Here is a 19,193-nt window from a genome sequence, read left to right as displayed (position 1 = left end):
TTTTGCTTTTCTCTCCTTAGACCATTCCTGATCCTACTCATCCCCATCCCTTGGGGCATGCTCTCTTCTCTCTGCTCCATTCAGCATACTGCTTTATTTCTCTTGTAACCTTTTACTGGCCATGTTGCCTCTGCAGCCATGTGTATCCCATAGAAGTCTACTTCTCGTCTTCACTGGCCCATGTGGCTACTATTTCTGCTCCAAGACCAGTAAACCAAGCCGCCTTTCTTTGACACCCTATCACACCCTAAACCAATCACACAGTCCAGGATGAGCTAAACAAGGAAGAGAATGCCACGTGAACTCTCTAGAAAAGCAGACTGTCCAGATTTTTATGTAGATCACATCTTCTTCAATTCAGTTAATTGTGGTTGTACAAATTTTATAGTATTTTTTATTATTATTGCATGTGTGTTTATATGTTTTAATGGTGATTTAAGGCAGCAGTGCTGAAAAGACTGATGGAGAGCTTGATAATTATCATTCTGACAGATAAAATGTTCTATGAATTTCTCACAAAATTATATAAAATTAGCACATTAAAATCTACATAATGCTGTGAAGGCATATTTTTATTAAACTTAATCTAAGTAGATAGAGTAATAAGAAGTGATTGCTATGATGAAATTCTAGTCTCATTTTGAGTGGAGAGTGTTATTAGAATCATTAAGATATACTAACTAATACTTTCTGCCCATAAATTTATTAGTTTTAAACACTGGTTCTTTTTATTTCTCTCCAACCCACCACCTTTCTTCATAATTTGTGTAGAATATAGCCTAGTTATCTCCCAGAAATTCCTCACAACCAGCTCATGCTAGCACATTTAAATTTACTTTTCTGAATCATGTTGCCAAGAAAACAATTTAATTTCAATAAAACCTAGAACATTACAGAGATATTATGCTATTTATTCATATGAGTATTTAAAAAGCAGGCAGGATTGTCATTTAACACAATTTAAAGGCTTTAAAAAAACTACTAAAAGGTTTCCTGTATCATTTTGCAATACAGTCTTTTTTCTCCTTTCTTTTTCAGAATGACTACTAAATTAAAACTCAACTTTTTGGTTATACTCTCTATACTCTCAGAGAAGTCATCTTGGCTTTCAACTATCAATTTTCTAAAATAAAATAATCATTTTTTTAAAAAAATGTTTTATGATCCAGTGTTGTCTATTTGTAAACTTTGAATTTTCTTTACAGAGATAAAGATGCTAAATAAAAGTTTGACAGTGTCCCAGAGAAACAATGTATGCCTTGAAGAGGAAATGAAAAATCTGAAGTTGTTGTCAGATGCAGCCATATTGAGATCTCAGCAGATTCAGACATCCAAACAACAGGAAGTAAACTTGCAAACCAGATGCCATGACTTGCAAAAGGAAGTACTAGGTAAAAGAGAATTATGTTTTGCTGTCGTTAGCAACTAGCTGTAATAAGGAAATGTATAAATTTTTATTTCTCTTATAATCACAACAAAAATCTTGTTTTAACTAGTTTGTGTTATGCTGCTGCTGCTAAGTCGCTTCAGTCGTGTCCAACTCTGTGCGACCCCATAGACGGCCGCCCACCAGGCTGCCCCGTCCCTGGGATTCTCCAGGCAAGAACACTGGAGTGGGTTGCCATTTCCTTCTCCAATGCATGAAAGTGAAAAGTGAAACAGGCTCAGTCGTGTCCGACTCCCAGCGACCCCATGGCCTGCAGCCTACCAGGCTCCTCTGTCCATGGGATTTTCCAGGCAAGAGTACTGGAGTGGGTTGCCATTGCCTTCTCCAAGTTTGTGTTATAAATATACCTAATTATTACTATGCCAATAACTGATTCTGTTATAAATGTTTGCTATCACCCATTCCTAATCTGCCATTTAGAGTGGCAAGTATTAGTGAATACAATAAAGACTTTTCAATTACAGTGAGATTTCAGGAAAACAAAGTAGGAGTTGCTTTTGTATATCATCCCCAGTGGGTGGTGGTTTAGAATACTGAAAGACTATACAGTATATGCTGTTATATAAGGTAAGTCCAAATTTTTAGATGTTCCTTCATTTTTCCAAATGAAAAGATAAAAAATTATGTTTTGAGAGCCTTGGACAAGGTTTTAAAGTGTTTACCTTAGAACATTGAGTATATCAGCAGTAAGGCTATGGGGATTTGTACTTTTTCCTGAAGGCAGTAAGAAATCATTGACAACTGGTTATCAGGAGAATGATACAACACAAGAAGTGTTTTAGCAAAATTAAACCGTTAGCACTGTATGGAGGTGTTCCGAACATCAAAGAATTGGAGTCAGATAGCCATTTAGAAAACATGTTTGCTGGTAACCTAGTCCCTAGACCAACCATAAGACACTGAAATAGGGTAGAACATAGAACACTAACATTTTTTTAGGTGGTAGCATGTACTAGGGGCTTTCCAGGTGGCTCAGTGGTAAAGAATCCACCTGCAATGCAGGTGATGCCAGTTTGATCCCTGGGTTGGGAAGATCTCCTGGGGAAGGGATAGGCTACCTGCTAGTATTCTTGCCTGGGAAATCCCATAGACAGAGGAGCCTGGCAGGCTCTATGTTGTTGTTTTTGTTTAGTCACTAAGTCCCGTCCGACTCTTTTGCGACCCCATGGACTGTAGCCTGCCAGGCTCCTCTGTCCACTGCAGTAAAAAGAAAAGTGAATGCTGCCAACAACTTTGAAATCTTACATGAGATGGACATATTATTAGAAAAATATATCTTACCATAACTTACTCAAAAAGATTAAATGTTCCTATAACTATTAAAGAAATCAAAGCAATATTTTCTCATCAGAAAAAAGCTAGATTATATTTTACAAGCAATTTCTGCCAACTTTGAAGGAAGGGAGGATCCTAATTTTATACAATATTTTCTAAAAAACTGAAAAATTGGAAATATTTCCCAACTCATCCTATAAAGCCAGGGTAAACCTGTTACCAAAATCAAGACAAAAATATTAAAGTAATATTATAGATACATTTATGTTATAAACATCAGTGTAACAATTTCAACTGTATATTTGATACTTTCAAAATATTTTGAACCACTTGAATATATTCCTCATTGATAAAATTAAATAAAATTATGTAAAATAAAACTCTTAATATGCCATTCTGTTATTTCAGACTTCATAGAGGAGGACAAATTTAGGATGGATTTGCTAAAACATACATTTCATAGTTATAAATAACTCTTAAAAAATGCAGTCCCCCCCAAATTAAAGGTTATTATTCTTATCTCTCTTTTATTTCATCATTTAATCTGATTTCTGCTGCTGCTAAGTCGCTTCAGTCGTGTCCGACTCTGTGCGACCCCATAGATGGCAGCCCACCAGGCTGCCCCGTCCCTGGGATTCTCCAGGCAAGAACTCTGGAGTGGGTTGCCATTTCCTTCTCCAATGCATGAAAGTGAAAAGTGAAAGTGAAGTCGCTCAGTCGTGTCCGACTCTTAGCGACCCCATGGACTGCAGCCTACCAGGCTCCTCCGTCCGTGGGATTTTCCAGGCAAGAGTACTGGAGTAGGGTGCCATTGCCTTCTCCAAATCTGATTTCTAAGATAAGCCATTTCCTTAAATGTTTTTATTTCTTGAAAGAACAGTAAAACATTAGAGAATGTGTCTTATATTGCATGTAACAGGCAGTTAAGGGTTAAGTCAAGTAACTACCTTTCTATATTTGAAGAAAAGAAGTAATTTACTGACATAAGACAAGAGAAGAAAAGGAGAACATTTTCACTAACTAGGAACCCTCTCTGCCAGTCATTTGACTAGCACGACTGAAGCGACTTAGCAGCAGCAGCAGCAGCAGCAGCAAGCATCTTTCATCTAATCCTCATAGTATTCTAATGTGTACACGCAGTCCTATCCAATTCTTTGTGACCCTATGGACTGTAGCCCTCCAGGCTCCTCTTGTCCGTGGGATTCTCCAGGCAAAAATACTGGAGTGGGTTGCCATTTCCTTCTCCAGGGGATCTTTCTGTCCCAGGGATCGAACCCAGGTATCTTATGTCTCCTGCATTGGCAGGCAGATCTTTACCATTATTGCCACCTGGGAAGCCCCATTCTAATGTGTAAGCTTTTATTATTCTTATCAGACATAGAGAAGTAGGCCATGGTCACACTGCTAAGATTCAAACTCAGGTCTCTGTTGGGCCAAAGCTTGTTAGCTCTTTAATCATTTCACTCAGTTCCAAAAAGGCATATGAAAACACTGAACTCCTTTTCTGTGTTAAAAAAAAAAGGGGGGGGGAGGATGAATTTCCACCCTCCACTTTCCTCTTACAAAAATGGACCATTAGCTTAACAAGTTTTCTCAGAATTAAAGCTAAGGAAGCTAAAAATTTCCAAAATTGCCTGACCATAAGAATATCCAGAACTGTGGAAATTTGTGTGGCAAGATAATAAAGGGACCTATTGAAAGTGTATATTCTTGCACATCAGTTCAAACACATTAAGTATCTCCAAGATTCTAAGATGCTGTACTCTTAATAAATGCTCAAGGTGATTTCTGTGATGAGGCAAATTTTGTACTAGTTTGAAAATAAGGAAAATAGGAAAAAGCATGTTCACATTTCAGCGTAGTAAAAAAAATAGAAAGGCTTATTTTAAAAGGAGTGTTTGTCACTGGTTCCACCATCATTTGGCTTTTTAAAATTCTCATGTCTGGTCTCTTCACTCTTTACTCAGATTTTAGCCTTACAATGGGAGAGTCTCTGCTCTTAACACTTTGATGAAGGCTGGTTAACTGTGAAGCTGATGTGCTGAAGAAATTATTAGGAATGAAAATTGTATAGCAGTAGTAAAAAAGATGCAGAACCAGGATGCTTAAATTTAACTTCAGGAGCCAGAGTAGGCCCGTCCCCTCAACCATCAAGGATACTGGGGTGCCAGGTCCTGGGGCTTTCCACCCTCTGCCATTTGAGAATTTGTACTTTTTAAAACAGAAAAATGTATATTATTTTTATTTACTTTTTTTGTAAGTGATTTTCCATCTTCTTTTGAGGTTTAGGGTTATTCTTTGTCTGCACTGTTTACAATAATCGTTTCACTCTGATTCATCACTTGTTGAGGATCCATCAGTTCATGGGAGGCATTGCCATAACAATGTTAATAAAATGTTTTTTTGTTTGTAAAAAACATATATATAAAATAAACAGAATAGATTAAAATAAGCATTAGTGAGATTTCTTAGTTGCAAGTACTAGAAATTAATTATCAAAGGATTTTATTGAAAAGATATTATGTAGATATTCAGAATCTTTGAGAACGTGGTTAGAAGATGGTTCGAAAACTGTGAAGCTAGAACTGCCAGAAACACAGCCTTAATCATGCCCCGCCAAAACCATCTGGAGAGGGTGCAGCTGCTATGTCCTCGAAACACTGGACACCCAACATGATCCCCTACCTCCTCTGGTCCTGAATACTGGTTGATCTTGGAATAAATTCTCTACTGCTTCTGCTACTTTGTGTTGGTTGCTCTCATTTCAGATCTTGGGAAAATATATTTTTAAATAGTCTGGAAAGCAAGGACGGTGTTTAGCTCCCTAGGTCTAGCATATTTGGAATAGGTTGTTATAGGAGTGTTTAGCAGCTGTAAAAATAACCATGTGTATTTTTAGAACAGAATAGAAAATCCAGAAGTAGAATCAATTTTAATATAAGTGTTATTAGCAAATGGGAAAAACAAAATTATGTAATAAGTGGGATAGGGATAACTGAAGCAAAATAACCCAAAGACACCAAAATAAACCTCAAATTAAATAGGAAAAAAATAACAGGAAAAACTAGCACCAAAAAAAGATATAGAACTTACCCTAATTATAGAGGATAAAGCAGCACTTTAGAAATTACAAAGAGTAAAATTGATAGGTTTTGCCTATAAAAATGTAGAATATCTGAATTAAAAAACCTGCCAAACAACATAAAAATAGATGGAAAAAAATTTATATCATATATGATATGCAAAGGGTTACTATCCAATCAATATAAATAATTTATTCAAGTATGTGAGAAGACTCCAAGCAGGCAACTGCTAAAAAACAGAAACAAAATTAACACCAGAAATATGGTAAACAAGCAAGAAATATTTAATTACTACTGCTACTGCTAAGTCACTTCAGTCGTGTCCGACTCTGTGCGACCCCATAGACGGCAGCCCACCAGACTCCCCCGTCCCTGGGATTCTCCAGGCAAGAACACTGGAGTGGGTTGCCATTTCCTTCTCCAATGCATGAAAGTGAAAAGTGAAAGTGAAGTTGCTCAGTCGTGTCTGACTCTTAGCGACCCCATGGACTGCAGCCTACTAGGCTCCTCCATCCATGGGATTTTCCAGGCAAGAGTACTGGAGTGGGGTGCCATTGCCTTCTCCATTTAATTACTAATAACAAAATTAAAAACATTCACCACTTCCTTTTATATTAATACAAAGACTTTAGTGGTAAAGCTTCTCCTTTTCTTTGGTGATAGAAAAATATTATATTTTTATAACCCAGAAAACATTGTACAAAATGACAGGCTGGATAAATCACAAGCTGGAATCAAGATTTCATGGAAAAAAGCAATAACCTCAGATATGCAGATAATACCACTCTAATAGCAGAAAGTCAGATGGAACTAAAGAGCCTCTTGATGACGGTGAAAGCGGGCTTAAAACTCAACATTTAGAAAACTAAGATCATGGCATCTGGTCCCATCACTTCATGGCAAATAGGGAAAAAGTGGAAGCAGTAACAGATTATATTTTCTTGGGCTCCAAAATCACTGTGCATGGTGACTGCAGCCGTGAAATTAAAAAACACTTGCTCTTTGAAAGGAAAGCTATGACAAACCTAGCCAGTGTATTAAAAAGCAAAGACATCACTTTGCCGACAAAGGTCCTTATAGTCAAAGCTATGGTTTTTCCAGTAGTCATGTATGGATGTGAGAGCTGGACAATAAAAAAGCCTGAGTGCTAAAGAATCAATGCTTTTGAATTGTGTTGCTGGAGAAGACTCTTGAGAGTCCTTTGGACTGCAAGGAGATCAAAGCAGTCAATCCTGAAGGAAATAAACTCTGAATATTCAGTGGAAGGTCTGCTGCTGAAGCTGAAGCTTCAATATTTTGGCCACGTGATGCGAAGAGCTGACTCGTTGGAAAAGACCCTGATGCTGGGAAAGAATGAAGACAAAAGGAGAAGAGGGTGGCAGAGGATGAGATGGTTAGATAGCATCACTAACTCAATAGACATGAATTTGAGCAAACTTCAGGAGATAGTGAAGAAAAGGAAAGCTTCTCATGCTGCAGTCCATGGAGTCGCAAAGAGTTGGATATGACTCAGTGACTGATCAACAAACCCATAAAGATGTTTGTGATCAAATAATCTCCTTCTTTGAATTTATGTCTAGGAAACTGCAGAAGTTTATTTACTTGCAAAGATCATATTTTTAATGGTGAGTGGCTAGGAATAATTTATCCCTAACTCTAATGAAATGGGTAATAAATTATCATATGCCATTACTTGGAACATTATTTAGACTTTTAAAACAACAATATGAACACTGGGCATCAGCATGAGAAATGCTGTAATTATAACATTACATACTAAAAAAAAATAAAAAAATTGTGTATACCTTAGAATTATGTCAAAATAGGTATGTTTATGAATAGAAACTAGAAGAGAACAATAAAGATGAGAATAAATTTTAATGTGATGGAAATATGGGTGATTTTTCCCTTATTTAATTTTTTCTGATTATAAAGAATAAACTTTCTTAACAAAAAGAAGAAAAGTCTACAAATATTTTAAGACTCAGCTCACATTCCACCTCCTACAATTTAAAAAAAACAAAACAAACTCACCAAAATAATTCAGTGCTGGTTAGACATAGTTGTTATATTCATTAACTCCTCACTTTCATTAAATGAAGTCCATATACAAATCAAAGGTGCAGCTAATCTGTTCAGTTCTTCATGTAGAAGTTGTGTAGTTATAGATGTAATACAGGTTCGTCTGAAGGACAGTGTAATTGCAGAGCAAAATAGCACAAAATTTCAAGACTAAATTAGGTTTCTGCTGCTCATATAGAATAGATTCACTCCATGGGTAACAGCATTCAGACTGTGTTAAGAAAGAAAGAAACCGTCTTAAAAGGCTATCTGTTACCACTCTCTTGGTTGAAACCATTGGAAATCAATAGGTCATAGTGGACAGGATCATTAATGCTTTTCTTTTTTTTTTAATTTTATTTTATTTTTAAACTTTACGTAATTGTATTAGTTTTGCCAAATATCAAAATGAATCCGCCACAGGTATACATGTGTTCCCCATCCTGAACCCTCCTCCCTCCTCCCTCCCCATACCATCCCTCTGGGTCGTCCCAGTGCACTAATGCTTTTCTTAACTCAAGATGACAAGTACCGCTTCCTATGAACCTACCCATGAAGGGAATTAGGTTTGTTGTTGTTGTTTTGCTTTTGGATTTTTTTTTTAACCCCACAACAATCTTATTTCCATATCAAGTTCTCCATTGAAATTGTTAGAACATTTGGAATGTTTTTTAATGTCCCTCTTACTTTATCCGCAAGTACCCTTGGGGGACCTTTGTTGGCAAAGTAATGTCTCTGCTTTTCAATATGCTGTCTAGGTTAGGAAAGCTATAGAACTACAAGTGCAGGAAAGACAGCAAAATTTCCATCTCAGGTCTTGGCAGTATTGTATTCCCATACTTGGTACACTTTTTTTCTTCCATCTAGGGTCCATGGGGGAATTTTACAGGTGTTCCCATTTCCAGTGGTCCAAGACAGCCCCTCTGCTACCCTCTTCTCAGTACCTGTTTTCTATTTGCTATAATCTGCTTTTGTCTGTGCTCACTATCCATTGACCTATATGCCAGGCTCTTACCGCAACTCATCTTTTTCCATCAATTGGTGCTGGGCTGACCATATCCTGGGAATAACTTCATTTTTTCAGTAACTATTTATTTGGCATTAACCACATACCAGCCAACTGGCCTCATCTTCACTTTGACTTCTGGTGTGCAGATGCTCTCCACCTCTTTACAGGTCTTCATGGGATGTCTGATTCCTAGCCCCACACTGGTTATATGTGCCAGCACTCTTAATTTTAGCCATTCTTAACAGCCTTTTTTTGTCTTTATATTAAGAACATGCTATAAATTTCTCTAGCTCCAATTTTGTAGCCAAATTACTTTTACTTTCTCTACTATTTTACATTTACTTTCATAATTTTCATAAACTTCAACAATCTTACTTCTTAGTCTGCTTTCTTTTAAATACATGCCTAATTTTTCAATTACTAATGAATTAATGTGCTTAAGATTTTCCAATATCTCAATACTCATCATTGATAGCTTTTCCAGCTTATTAATATCTTTTCAGAAATCATGTCGATTATTTGAGAAGAGGAAAAACCATGCATCATAGTCAATATCTTCTCCCCGGACGAATCACTGGATTAGCATAATGAACATGGCATTTTACAGTTTGTTTGGGCAGATGAAAATAAGGGCAGACTGATACTGTGCATCTCTTGACTCTCCCTGCGTCTTGTTTTAAAGAAGCATAATTATTTGCTCAAAGAATACAATAAGAAGTATTTAAATACATTTTTTTGGTATGAGCTTTGTAAATGACTTTTTATAATTAGTAATCTTAAATCCAGTTTTTAAGTATTTGCATTGTTTATATTCCTTCTTACAAGTCCTTTTCCTGGCTTCTCCACAGTTGCAGAACCAGCTTTTAAGTGAGTGATAAGCATCACAGTAAGGCTTCCTTTCTAGTACTAGTTAAACTTCTCCCCTTCTGTTTTCTAGCCTAATTTATCTGCCCTACCTTCTGTCCCCCATTTTTTCCATCAGAGCATTCAAAGGTTTTACTATTAATTTCCCCTGTATCTTGCAATCTCTAATTTCGTATCACTTGCACTTTTATACTGTGGCTTCTTATTTATGCTTTTAGTTGTTCCTAAATCTCTCTTAGCTTCTCTCTCTTAATAAGTGAATTAGCATGTTATACTTTTAACTAGCATGAATTTTTTATATTCTGAATTTTTAAAACCTGTGCTGTATACTGTGTCATTACTCTGTGTACTTATAAATAGAATTTAAAAGTTCTGATGTTTCATATAAATATTTTTATTTTTACACTGATACTTTTTCTTTTAAATCACCATTGAACAATTTCAACTTTAATTCAAGTATATAGTCTTTATGATCTTTACTTTTCTACATAAAAATTTTTCTTTGTTTGGCCCACATTTTCCCTTTGTCTTTTGAAACATAAATGCTTGAAAATGTAAGTTCATACGATAATTCTAGTCCATATATTTGATAGTGGTGTAAGAGTAAATCATAGGCACTAATTAGCAGCTTAATCTTAATGCCAAACTTTCATCTTTTTCATAGGAAAGCTTATAATATGAAATTTTAGAAGCTAAATTCTCAGTTCCCTTTTAAAGATTTATTTACATACTTTTGTAATTTTATGTTTAGCTCACACTAATATAGCTTCCAAATGCATAATTTATCTCAATTGATAATACTCCTGTTAGAGGTCATTGTGACCCACAAACCCATCCATTTAAATGATTTTCCTTCCACCTAGTAGAATAGTGTCCTTTACTTTTGTCAGCAGTCACAAATATTAGAAGACAGAATTAAGATAAATCACTTTAGCATTAATGTTCTTCCTAAAATTTATTTGACCAACTTTAAAATTTATTCCTAGTGAAAACACTTTTGGGTATTCTCTCAGGAAACTTTTTGATGTAATAAATAATACATAAATATTTTACTTAAATTGTTTTGCACATATGTTTTAACATCCTAGTTGAACTTTTAAAGAATAGCCTTATTGAGAAATACCTTAAATATAATAAAATTTATGCATTTTAAGTGTACAAATTCAGTGGTTTTTAGGATATTTACAGAATTTATGACCATCACCATGATCTAATTTTAAAACATTTCTATAACCAAAAGAAACCTCCTGGTCATTTATTTCCCTTGCCCTCCTGCCCCTCCCCCACAAGTCATTCATTTGCTTTCTTTCTGTATAGATTTCCCTATTCTAGACATTTCATATAAATAGAATCATATAACATGATCATTTAACGTGATCTTTGTTGTCTGGCTTATTTGACTTAGCATAATGTTTTTGAGTTTCATGCATGTTGTGTACTGTATAAGTACTACATTCCTTAATTAGTAGCTCCTGTGTTAAATTGGAAAAAAAAAAAAAAGAGTGACGTGGTTCAGTTTTAAAAAAGTACTGATTCAGGAGTCAAACACTTCTGCTTTCTGGCAAGTTTATGCCTTTTACAGGACTTCTGAATAAGTTATCAATTTATTTGACTCAGTTACTTCATCTATAAAATGGGAATATGATCAATTCAGTTCAGTCGCTCAGTCGTGTCCAACTCTTTGCAGCACACCAGGCTTCTCTGTCCATCACCAACTCCTGGAGCTTGCCCAAACTCATGTTCATCAAGTCTGTGATGCCATCCAACCATCTTGTCCTCTGTCATCCCCTTTTCCTCCTGCCTTCAATCTTTCCCAGCATCAGTGGTCTTTTCTAATGAGTTGGCTCTTTGCAACAGGTGGCCAAAGTATTGGAGCTTCAGCTTCAGCATCAGTCCTTCCACTGACTATTCAGGATTGATTCCCTTTAGGATGGACTGGTTGGATCTCCTTGCAGTCCAAGGGACTCTCAAGAGTCTTCTCCAACACCACAGTCCAAAAGCATCAATTCTTTGGCACTCAGCTTTCTTTATGGTCCAACTCTCACATCCATACATGACTACTGGATAAAGCATAGCTTTGACTGTATGGACCTTTGTCAGCAAAGTAGTGTCTCTGCTTTTTAATATAGTGTCTGGGTTTGGCTCAGCTGGTAAAGAGTCCACCTGAAATGCGGGTGACCTGGGTTCAATCCCTGGGTTGGGAAAATTCCCTGGAAAAGGGAAGGGCTACCCACTCCAGTATTCTGGACTGAAGAATTACATGGACTGTGTAGTCCATGGGATCGCAAAGAGTCGGACACAACTGAGAGACTTCAGTTTCTCTTTCACTAGGTTTGTCATAGCTTTTCTTCCAAGGAGCAAGCGTCTTTTAATTTCATGGCTTCAGTCACCATCTGCAGTGATTTTGGAGCCCAGAAAATAAAGTCTCTCACTGTTTCCATTGTTTCCTTATCTATTTGCCATGAAGAGATGGAACTGGATGCCATGATCTTAGTTTTTTGAATGTTGCGTTTTAAACCAGCTTTTTCACTCTCCTCTTTCACTTTCATCAGAGGCTCTTTAGTTCCTCTTCACTTTCCTGCCATGGTGGGGGTGTCATCTGCATGTTTGAGGTTATTGATACGTCTCCCGGTAATCTTGATTACAGCTTGTAGCTTTCCTTAACTACCGTGTAGTGTTCAGAGTCAACAAGAAAAAATGTAGGAACACAAAAGAACTGCACAAACAGAGAATATTAAACCACCATTTAAAGTGGTTTTTCCTGCTGTGAGAGCAAACCAAATGGTTATATTTAGGATAAAAGTATTAGAATTTCCTTAAATACTCCTTTAATAACCAATGAAAACTATGAATTTTAATTTACTCAAAAATCTGCCTCCACTAATTTATTTTCAGTTAACAATGGCTAGTTGTAACAGCAGTTTGTCTGCTCTTAGAACACATTGCTGAAGAAGGGAGTGTCTGTGATTAATTCAGGAGTCATCTCATGCATGGCAGATGGAAGACTCTCTGAACAGAGTTCCACTGTGACCTTACCTGCAAGGCATGATTTTCAAAGGGAGTCCACTGTAGTGAATTGACCAGCCCTATGATTGCTTTTGAAGCCTTGAACTCCAGAAGGAATAACATAACCTTGTCTTCCAAAACAGGAGAAGTGCTGATTTTACAAACAGAAAACTAGGGAGGTTTAAAGTAATGGAGGTTTAAAGTAATCCTTAGTTTTGCTAAATCCAACAGCTGTTTTTTCTTTAATGGAAAAAAAATTTTTTTGTTTCAAAACAGATTTTCTCAAAAAGATGGAAGTAGGAGTAGAGGTAGGGAAGGAGGTAACACTTTAAATTCTTTTTTTTTTTTTAATTCTTTTCCATTTTGGCTTATCATAGGATATTCCAACAGATCTTAAAAGAGGCTAACTTGACATTGGGATACTGTTTGGGATGCTTCTATACCCAAAAGCAGGGATTGCACACACCCACACCCCCACCCCCACAAAAAAATACATGGATAACCTACAGACTCTAGACAAGTTGCAAACCAGATGATATCAGCTAGAACCCAGAGAGTTCTTACATAAAAACAGATCACAATTGGAATATGGAGACTAATAAAAGGGCCTATTGTAGAAGCCACTTCATCTTTGATCACTGGAGTCTTAGAAGAAGTCTTTGTTTCCTTTGTCGTCTGCTCCTGACTTTGAGCTTTCCTATAAATATTATTTCTATTTTACATATTTTCTTCATTTTACAAATGTTCAAATCTTAGAATTTTCTTCACTTCTCTTAGGCATCCACTCCTTAGGATGGTTATCTCTTCTCTGAGATTCCTTTCTCACCTTTGGGATAGCTGTTATTCTGGTTCACTCTCTAGTCATGTTTCACCTGTGCCAAGGCAACCTTCTTCCTCTCCCTCCTTCCCCTCCAGTGTGATTTTTCTCTTTTAAGGCTAGATCTTAGCCTTGCCACTTTCTCTGACTTTTCTTTGACTGCACTATCGCCCTCAGGTCCTTGGGTTAAATTTAGACATCTTTTTTTTTTTTTTTTAAATCCTGTGGACTCTGCACTTTGCTTTAATTCCTAAGTCTGCCTCTCTCGGAATGATTAGCACCATTCATTCTTTTTTCATTATTGAAATATAATTGATGTATATAACATTGTGTTAGTTTCAGGTGTATGAAATAATGACTTGACAATTGCATACATTATGAAATGATCACCACACTGTCTAGGAACCATCTGTCCCCATGTAAAGTTAATACAATATTTTGTACCATCTTCCTTATGATGTATATTATAGCCCATGACTTATTTATTATATAGCTGGAGATCTGTACCTCTTAATCCACTTCACCTATTTTCCTCTGGCAACCACCCATTTATTGTCTATGAATCTATTTTCATTTTATTTTTAACATTCTGCATGTCTGTGAAATCATGTGTATTTGTCTTTGTCTCATTTATTTTACTTAGCATGTTTGGTTCAGTTGTGTCTGACTCTTTGCGATCCCATGGACTGTAGCCTGCCAGGATCCTCTGTCCATGGAATTCTCCATGCAAGAATCCTGGAGTGGGTTGCCATTCCCTTCTCCAGGGGATCTTCCTGACCCAGGGATTGAACTGGGGTCTCCTGCATTGCAGGCAGATTCTTTACCATCTGAGCCACCAGGGAAGCCCCCCTAAAACCATCTTTGTTGTTGCAGATGGCAAAATTTCATATTTTTATGACTGAGGAATGTATATATGTGTGTGTATGTATATTTATATAACATACCTTTTTTATCCATTTATCTGTTGATTTAATGTGGTGTAGAATATTGATTGATTTGCAGATATTGAACCATCCTTGTACCTCTGGAATAAATCTGAATTGATTATAATGTATTATCCTCTTAATATATTGTTGAATTTGGTTTGCTATATTTGTTGAGGATTTTTTTCTATGTTTATCTGTAATATTGGCCTTAATTTTCATCTTTTTTATTTTTATTTTATTGTATTGATGGTGTCTTTCTCTGGTTTTGGTATCAGGGTGATGCTGAGCTCCTAGAAAGAGTTTTGAAGCATTTCTTCTTCTGTAATTTTTGGCATCATTTGAGAAGGATAGGTGTTATCTTTTTTTTTTTCTAATGGTGTGTACAATTTGCCTGTGAAGTCATCAAGTCCTGGAATTTTGTTTACTGGCAGTATTTTTAATCACTCATTCAGTTTGATTACTGGTAATCAGTCTGTTCATATTTTCTGTTTCTTCCTGATTCAGTCTTGGGACATTGTATGTTTCTAGGAACTTACTTATTTCTTCTCCATTGTCCATTTTATTGGTATGTAGTTGTTTGTAGTAATCCCTTATGATACTTTGTATATTTTTGTGGTGTCAGTTGTAACTTTCATTTCTGATTTCACTTTTTTGGGCCCTCTCTCTTTTCTCTAATGAATCTGGCTTATCAATTTTGTTTATCTTTTCAAAGAACCAGCTTTCTGTTTCATTGATCTTTTTGTTTTCTGATTTATATTTCTCCTATATCTCTCTGATTGTTATTATTTTTTTCCTTCTGGTAACTTTGGTTTTTGTATTTTCTTCTTTTTCTAGTTCTTTTAGGTGTAAGGTTAGTTTATTCATTTAAGATTTTTTTTTGTTTCCTGAGGTAGGCTTGTGCTACTATGAACTTCCTTCTTAGAATTGCTTTGCTGCATCCTATAGACATTTCTATTTTTACTTGTTCCCAGGTATTTTTTGTCTGATTTCTTTGGTAATCCATTGATTGTTTAGTACCATATTGTTTAGCTTCCACATGTTCTGTGTTTTTGCAGGGTTTTTTTTCCTTATATTTGATTTCTAGTCTCATGATGTTGTGGTCAAAAAAAGATGCTTGATGTGATTTCAATTTTGTTAAATGTGTTGAGACTTTTTGTGTGGCCTAGCATATGATCTGATGTGGAGAACATTTCATGTCCACTTGAATTTATATTCTGTGGCCAAGCGTGTGATCTGATCTGGAGAACATTTCATTACAATTAAATTTGTATTCTGTTGATTTCAAATGAAATATCTCTATATCCATCAATTCATTTAGTTTAATATGCTGTTAAAGCCAGCGTTTTCTTATTTATTTTTCTGTGTGGATGATCTATCCATTGTGTAAGTGGGGGTTTTAAGTTACTTACTATCATTGTACTACTGTCTGTTTCTCCTTTTATGTCTACTAATATTGGCTTTATATATTTAGGTGCTCCTGTACTGTATGTGCACAAACATATACACATACATATATAAACATATATATGTATATTTTAATGAGTATTTCAAGTTAATTATCTCTTAAGTTCAGTTCAGTTCATTCAGTCGCTCAGTCATGTCTGACTCTTTGTGACCCCATGGAGTGCAGCACGCCAGGCTTCCCTGTCCATCACCAATTCCCAGAGCTTACTCAAACTCATGTCCATTGAGTTGGTGATGCCATCCAACCATCTCATCCTCTGTCATCCCCTTTTTCTACTGACTTCAATCTTTCCCAGCATCAGGGTCTTTTCAGATGAGTCAGCTCTTCACATCAGGTGGCCAAAGTATTGAAGTTTTACCTTCAGCATCAGTCCTTCCAATGAATACTCAGGACTGATTTCCTTTATGATGGACTGGTTGGATCTCCTAGCTGTCCAAGGGACTCTCAAAGTCTTCTCCAACATCATAGTTCAAAAGCATCAATTCTTTGGCACTCAGCTTTCTTTATAGTCCAACACTCACATCCTTACATGACTACTGGAAAAACCATAGCTTTGACTAGATGGACCTTTGTTGACTAAGTAATGTCCCTGCTTTTTAATATGCTGTCTAGATTGGTCATAACTTTTCTTCCAAGGAGTAAGCATCTTTTAATTTCATGGCTGCAGTCACCATATGCAGTGATTTTGGAGCCCCTAAAAATAAAGTCTCTCATTGTTTCCACTGTTTCCCTATCTATTTGCCATGTAGTGATGGGGCCATATACCATGATCTTAGTTTTCTGAATGTCGAGTTTTAAGCCAGCTTTTTCACTCTCCTGTTTCACTCTTATCAAGAGGCTCTCTAGTTCTTCTTTGTTTTCTGCCATAAGTATGGTGTCATCTGCATGTCTGAGGTTATTGATATTTCTCCCAGCAATCTTGATTCCAGCTTATGCTTCATCCAGCCCAGCATTTTGCATGATGTACTCTGCATAAACAGGGTGACAATATACAGCCTTGATGTACTCCTTTCCCTATTTGGAACCAGTCTGTTGTTCCATGTCCAGTTCTATTGCTTCTTGGCCTACATACAGATTTCTCAGGAGGCAAGTCAGGTGGTTTGGTATTCCCATCTCTTTAAGAACTGTCCACAGTTTGTTGTGATCCACCCAGTCAAAGGCTTTGGCATAGTCAATAAAGCAGAAATAGATGTTTTTCTGTAACTCTCTTTTTTGATGATCCACAGATGTTGGCAATTTGATCTCTTGTTCCTCTGCCTTTTCTAAATCCATCTTGAACATCTGGAAGTTCATTGTTCATGCACTGTTGAAGCCTGGCTTGGAGAATTTGGAGCATTGCTTTGCCAGCGTGTGGCGACAGAATGATCTCTGTTCTTTTCCAAGGCAAGCCATTCGTTATCACAGTAATCCAAGTTTATGCCCTGACCAGTAATGCTGAAGAAGGTGAAGTTGAATGGTTCTATGAAGACCTACAAGACCTTCTAGAACTAACACCCAAAAAAGATGTCCTGTTCATTATAGGGGACTGGAATGCAAAAGTAGAAATTCAAGAAATACTTGTTACTCCGGGTTTTGCCAAGGCAATTTTGGCCTTGGTGTACAGAATGAAGTAGGGTGAAGGCTAATAGAGTTCTGCCAAGAGAATGCATTGGTCATAGCAAACACCCTCTTCCAACAACACAAGAGAAAACTCTACACTTGGACATCAACAGAGGGGCAATACCAAAATCAGATTGATTATATTCTTTGCAGCCAAAAATGGAGAAATTCTATACAGTCAGCAAAAACAAGACCGGGAGCTGACTGTGGTTCAGATCATGAACTCCTTATTGCCAAATTCAGACTTAAATTGAAGAAAGTAGGGAAAACCACTAGACCATTCAGGTATGACTTGAATCAAATCCCTTATGATTATACAGTGGAAGTGACTAATAGATACAAGGGATTAGATCTGATAGACAGAGTGCCTGAAGAACTATGGGCAGAGGTTCATGACATCATACAGGAGACAGTGATCAAGACCATCCCCAAGAAAAGGAAATGCAAAAAGGCTAAATGGTTGTCTGAGGAGGCCTTACAAATAGCTGTGAAAAGAACAGAAATGAAAGGCAAAGGAGAAAAGGAAAGATACACTCATTTGAATGCAGAATTCCAAAGGATAGCAAGAAGAGATAAGAAAGCCTTCCTCAGTGATCAGTGCAAAGAAATAGAGGAAAACAACAGAATGGGAAAGACTAGAGATCTCTTCAAGAAAATAAGAGATACCAAGGGAAAATTTCATGCAAAGACGGGCTCGATAAAGGACAGAAATGGTATGGACCTAACAGAAGCAGAAGATATAAAGAAGAGGTGGCAAGAATACACAGAAGAACTGTACAAAAAAGATCTTCATGACCCAGATAATCACAATGGTGTGATCACTCACCTACAGCCAGACATCCTGGAATGCAAAGTCAAGTGGGCCTTAGGAAGCATTACTATGAACAAAACTAGTGGAGGTGATGGATTTCCAGTTGAGCTATTTCAAGTCGTAAAAGATGATGCTGTCAAAGTGTTGCACTCAATATGCCAGCAAATTTGAAAACTCAGCAGTGGCCACAGGCCTGGACAAGGTCAGTTTTCATTCTAATCCCAAAGAAAGGCAATGCCAAAGAATGCTCAAACTACTGCACAATTGCACTCATCTCTTAAGTTCAGATGCATTCTAATAAGTGTACATTTTCACCCCCCTACCATGTTTAATGCTTCTGATGTTGAATTTTTACATCTTTTGGATATGTGTATCCTTAATTATTTTTATTGTGGATATAGATGATTTTGCTACTTTTTTCTTTTAATCTGTTAGTTTTATAAATGTTGGACCTATTGCCTTTATTATATGCTTGCCTTTACCAATGAGATTTTAAATTTTCTTTTACAATTTTATTATTTCTAGTTGCAGTCTTTTATTTTCCATCAGAAAAGTCCCTTTACTATTTCTTGAAGAGCTGGTTTAGTTCTGCTGAGCCCATTCAGCTTTTGCTTATCTGTAAAATTATATCACCTTTAAATCAGAATTATACCCTTGTTGGGTAAAGTATTATTTCTGAGTTTTTTTTTTCTTTCAGCAATTTGAATATATTATACCACTCCTTTCTGGCCTACTTTATGCTAAAAAGTTAGCTGATGGTCTTACGGGGGCATTCCCTTGTATGTAACTAGTAGTTTTTCTCCTGCTGCTTTTAATGTCTTTCTTTATCT

At 36.5% G+C, this 19,193-nt stretch overlaps 1 protein-coding gene across 1 annotated transcript in view; it reads left to right on the top strand.

The window, feature by feature from the left end:
• The window catches only part of LEKR1 (leucine, glutamate and lysine rich 1), a 192,128-nt gene that overhangs the window by 60,327 nt on the left and 112,608 nt on the right, over positions 1 to 19,193 (top strand). Inside the window, exon 4 of the mRNA XM_005902068.2 lies at positions 1,206 to 1,391. Within this exon, the coding sequence (XP_005902130.1) occupies positions 1,206 to 1,391 (186 nt within the window). The remainder of the gene's footprint in view (positions 1 to 1,205; positions 1,392 to 19,193) is intronic.

The sequence above is a fragment of the Bos mutus genome, chromosome 1 (genome assembly GCF_027580195.1).
Source record: "Bos mutus isolate GX-2022 chromosome 1, NWIPB_WYAK_1.1, whole genome shotgun sequence".
Lineage (NCBI taxonomy): Eukaryota > Metazoa > Chordata > Mammalia > Artiodactyla > Bovidae > Bos > Bos mutus.
Note: the sequence above shows the minus strand (reverse complement) of the source record. Positions and strands in the feature narration are given on the sequence as shown.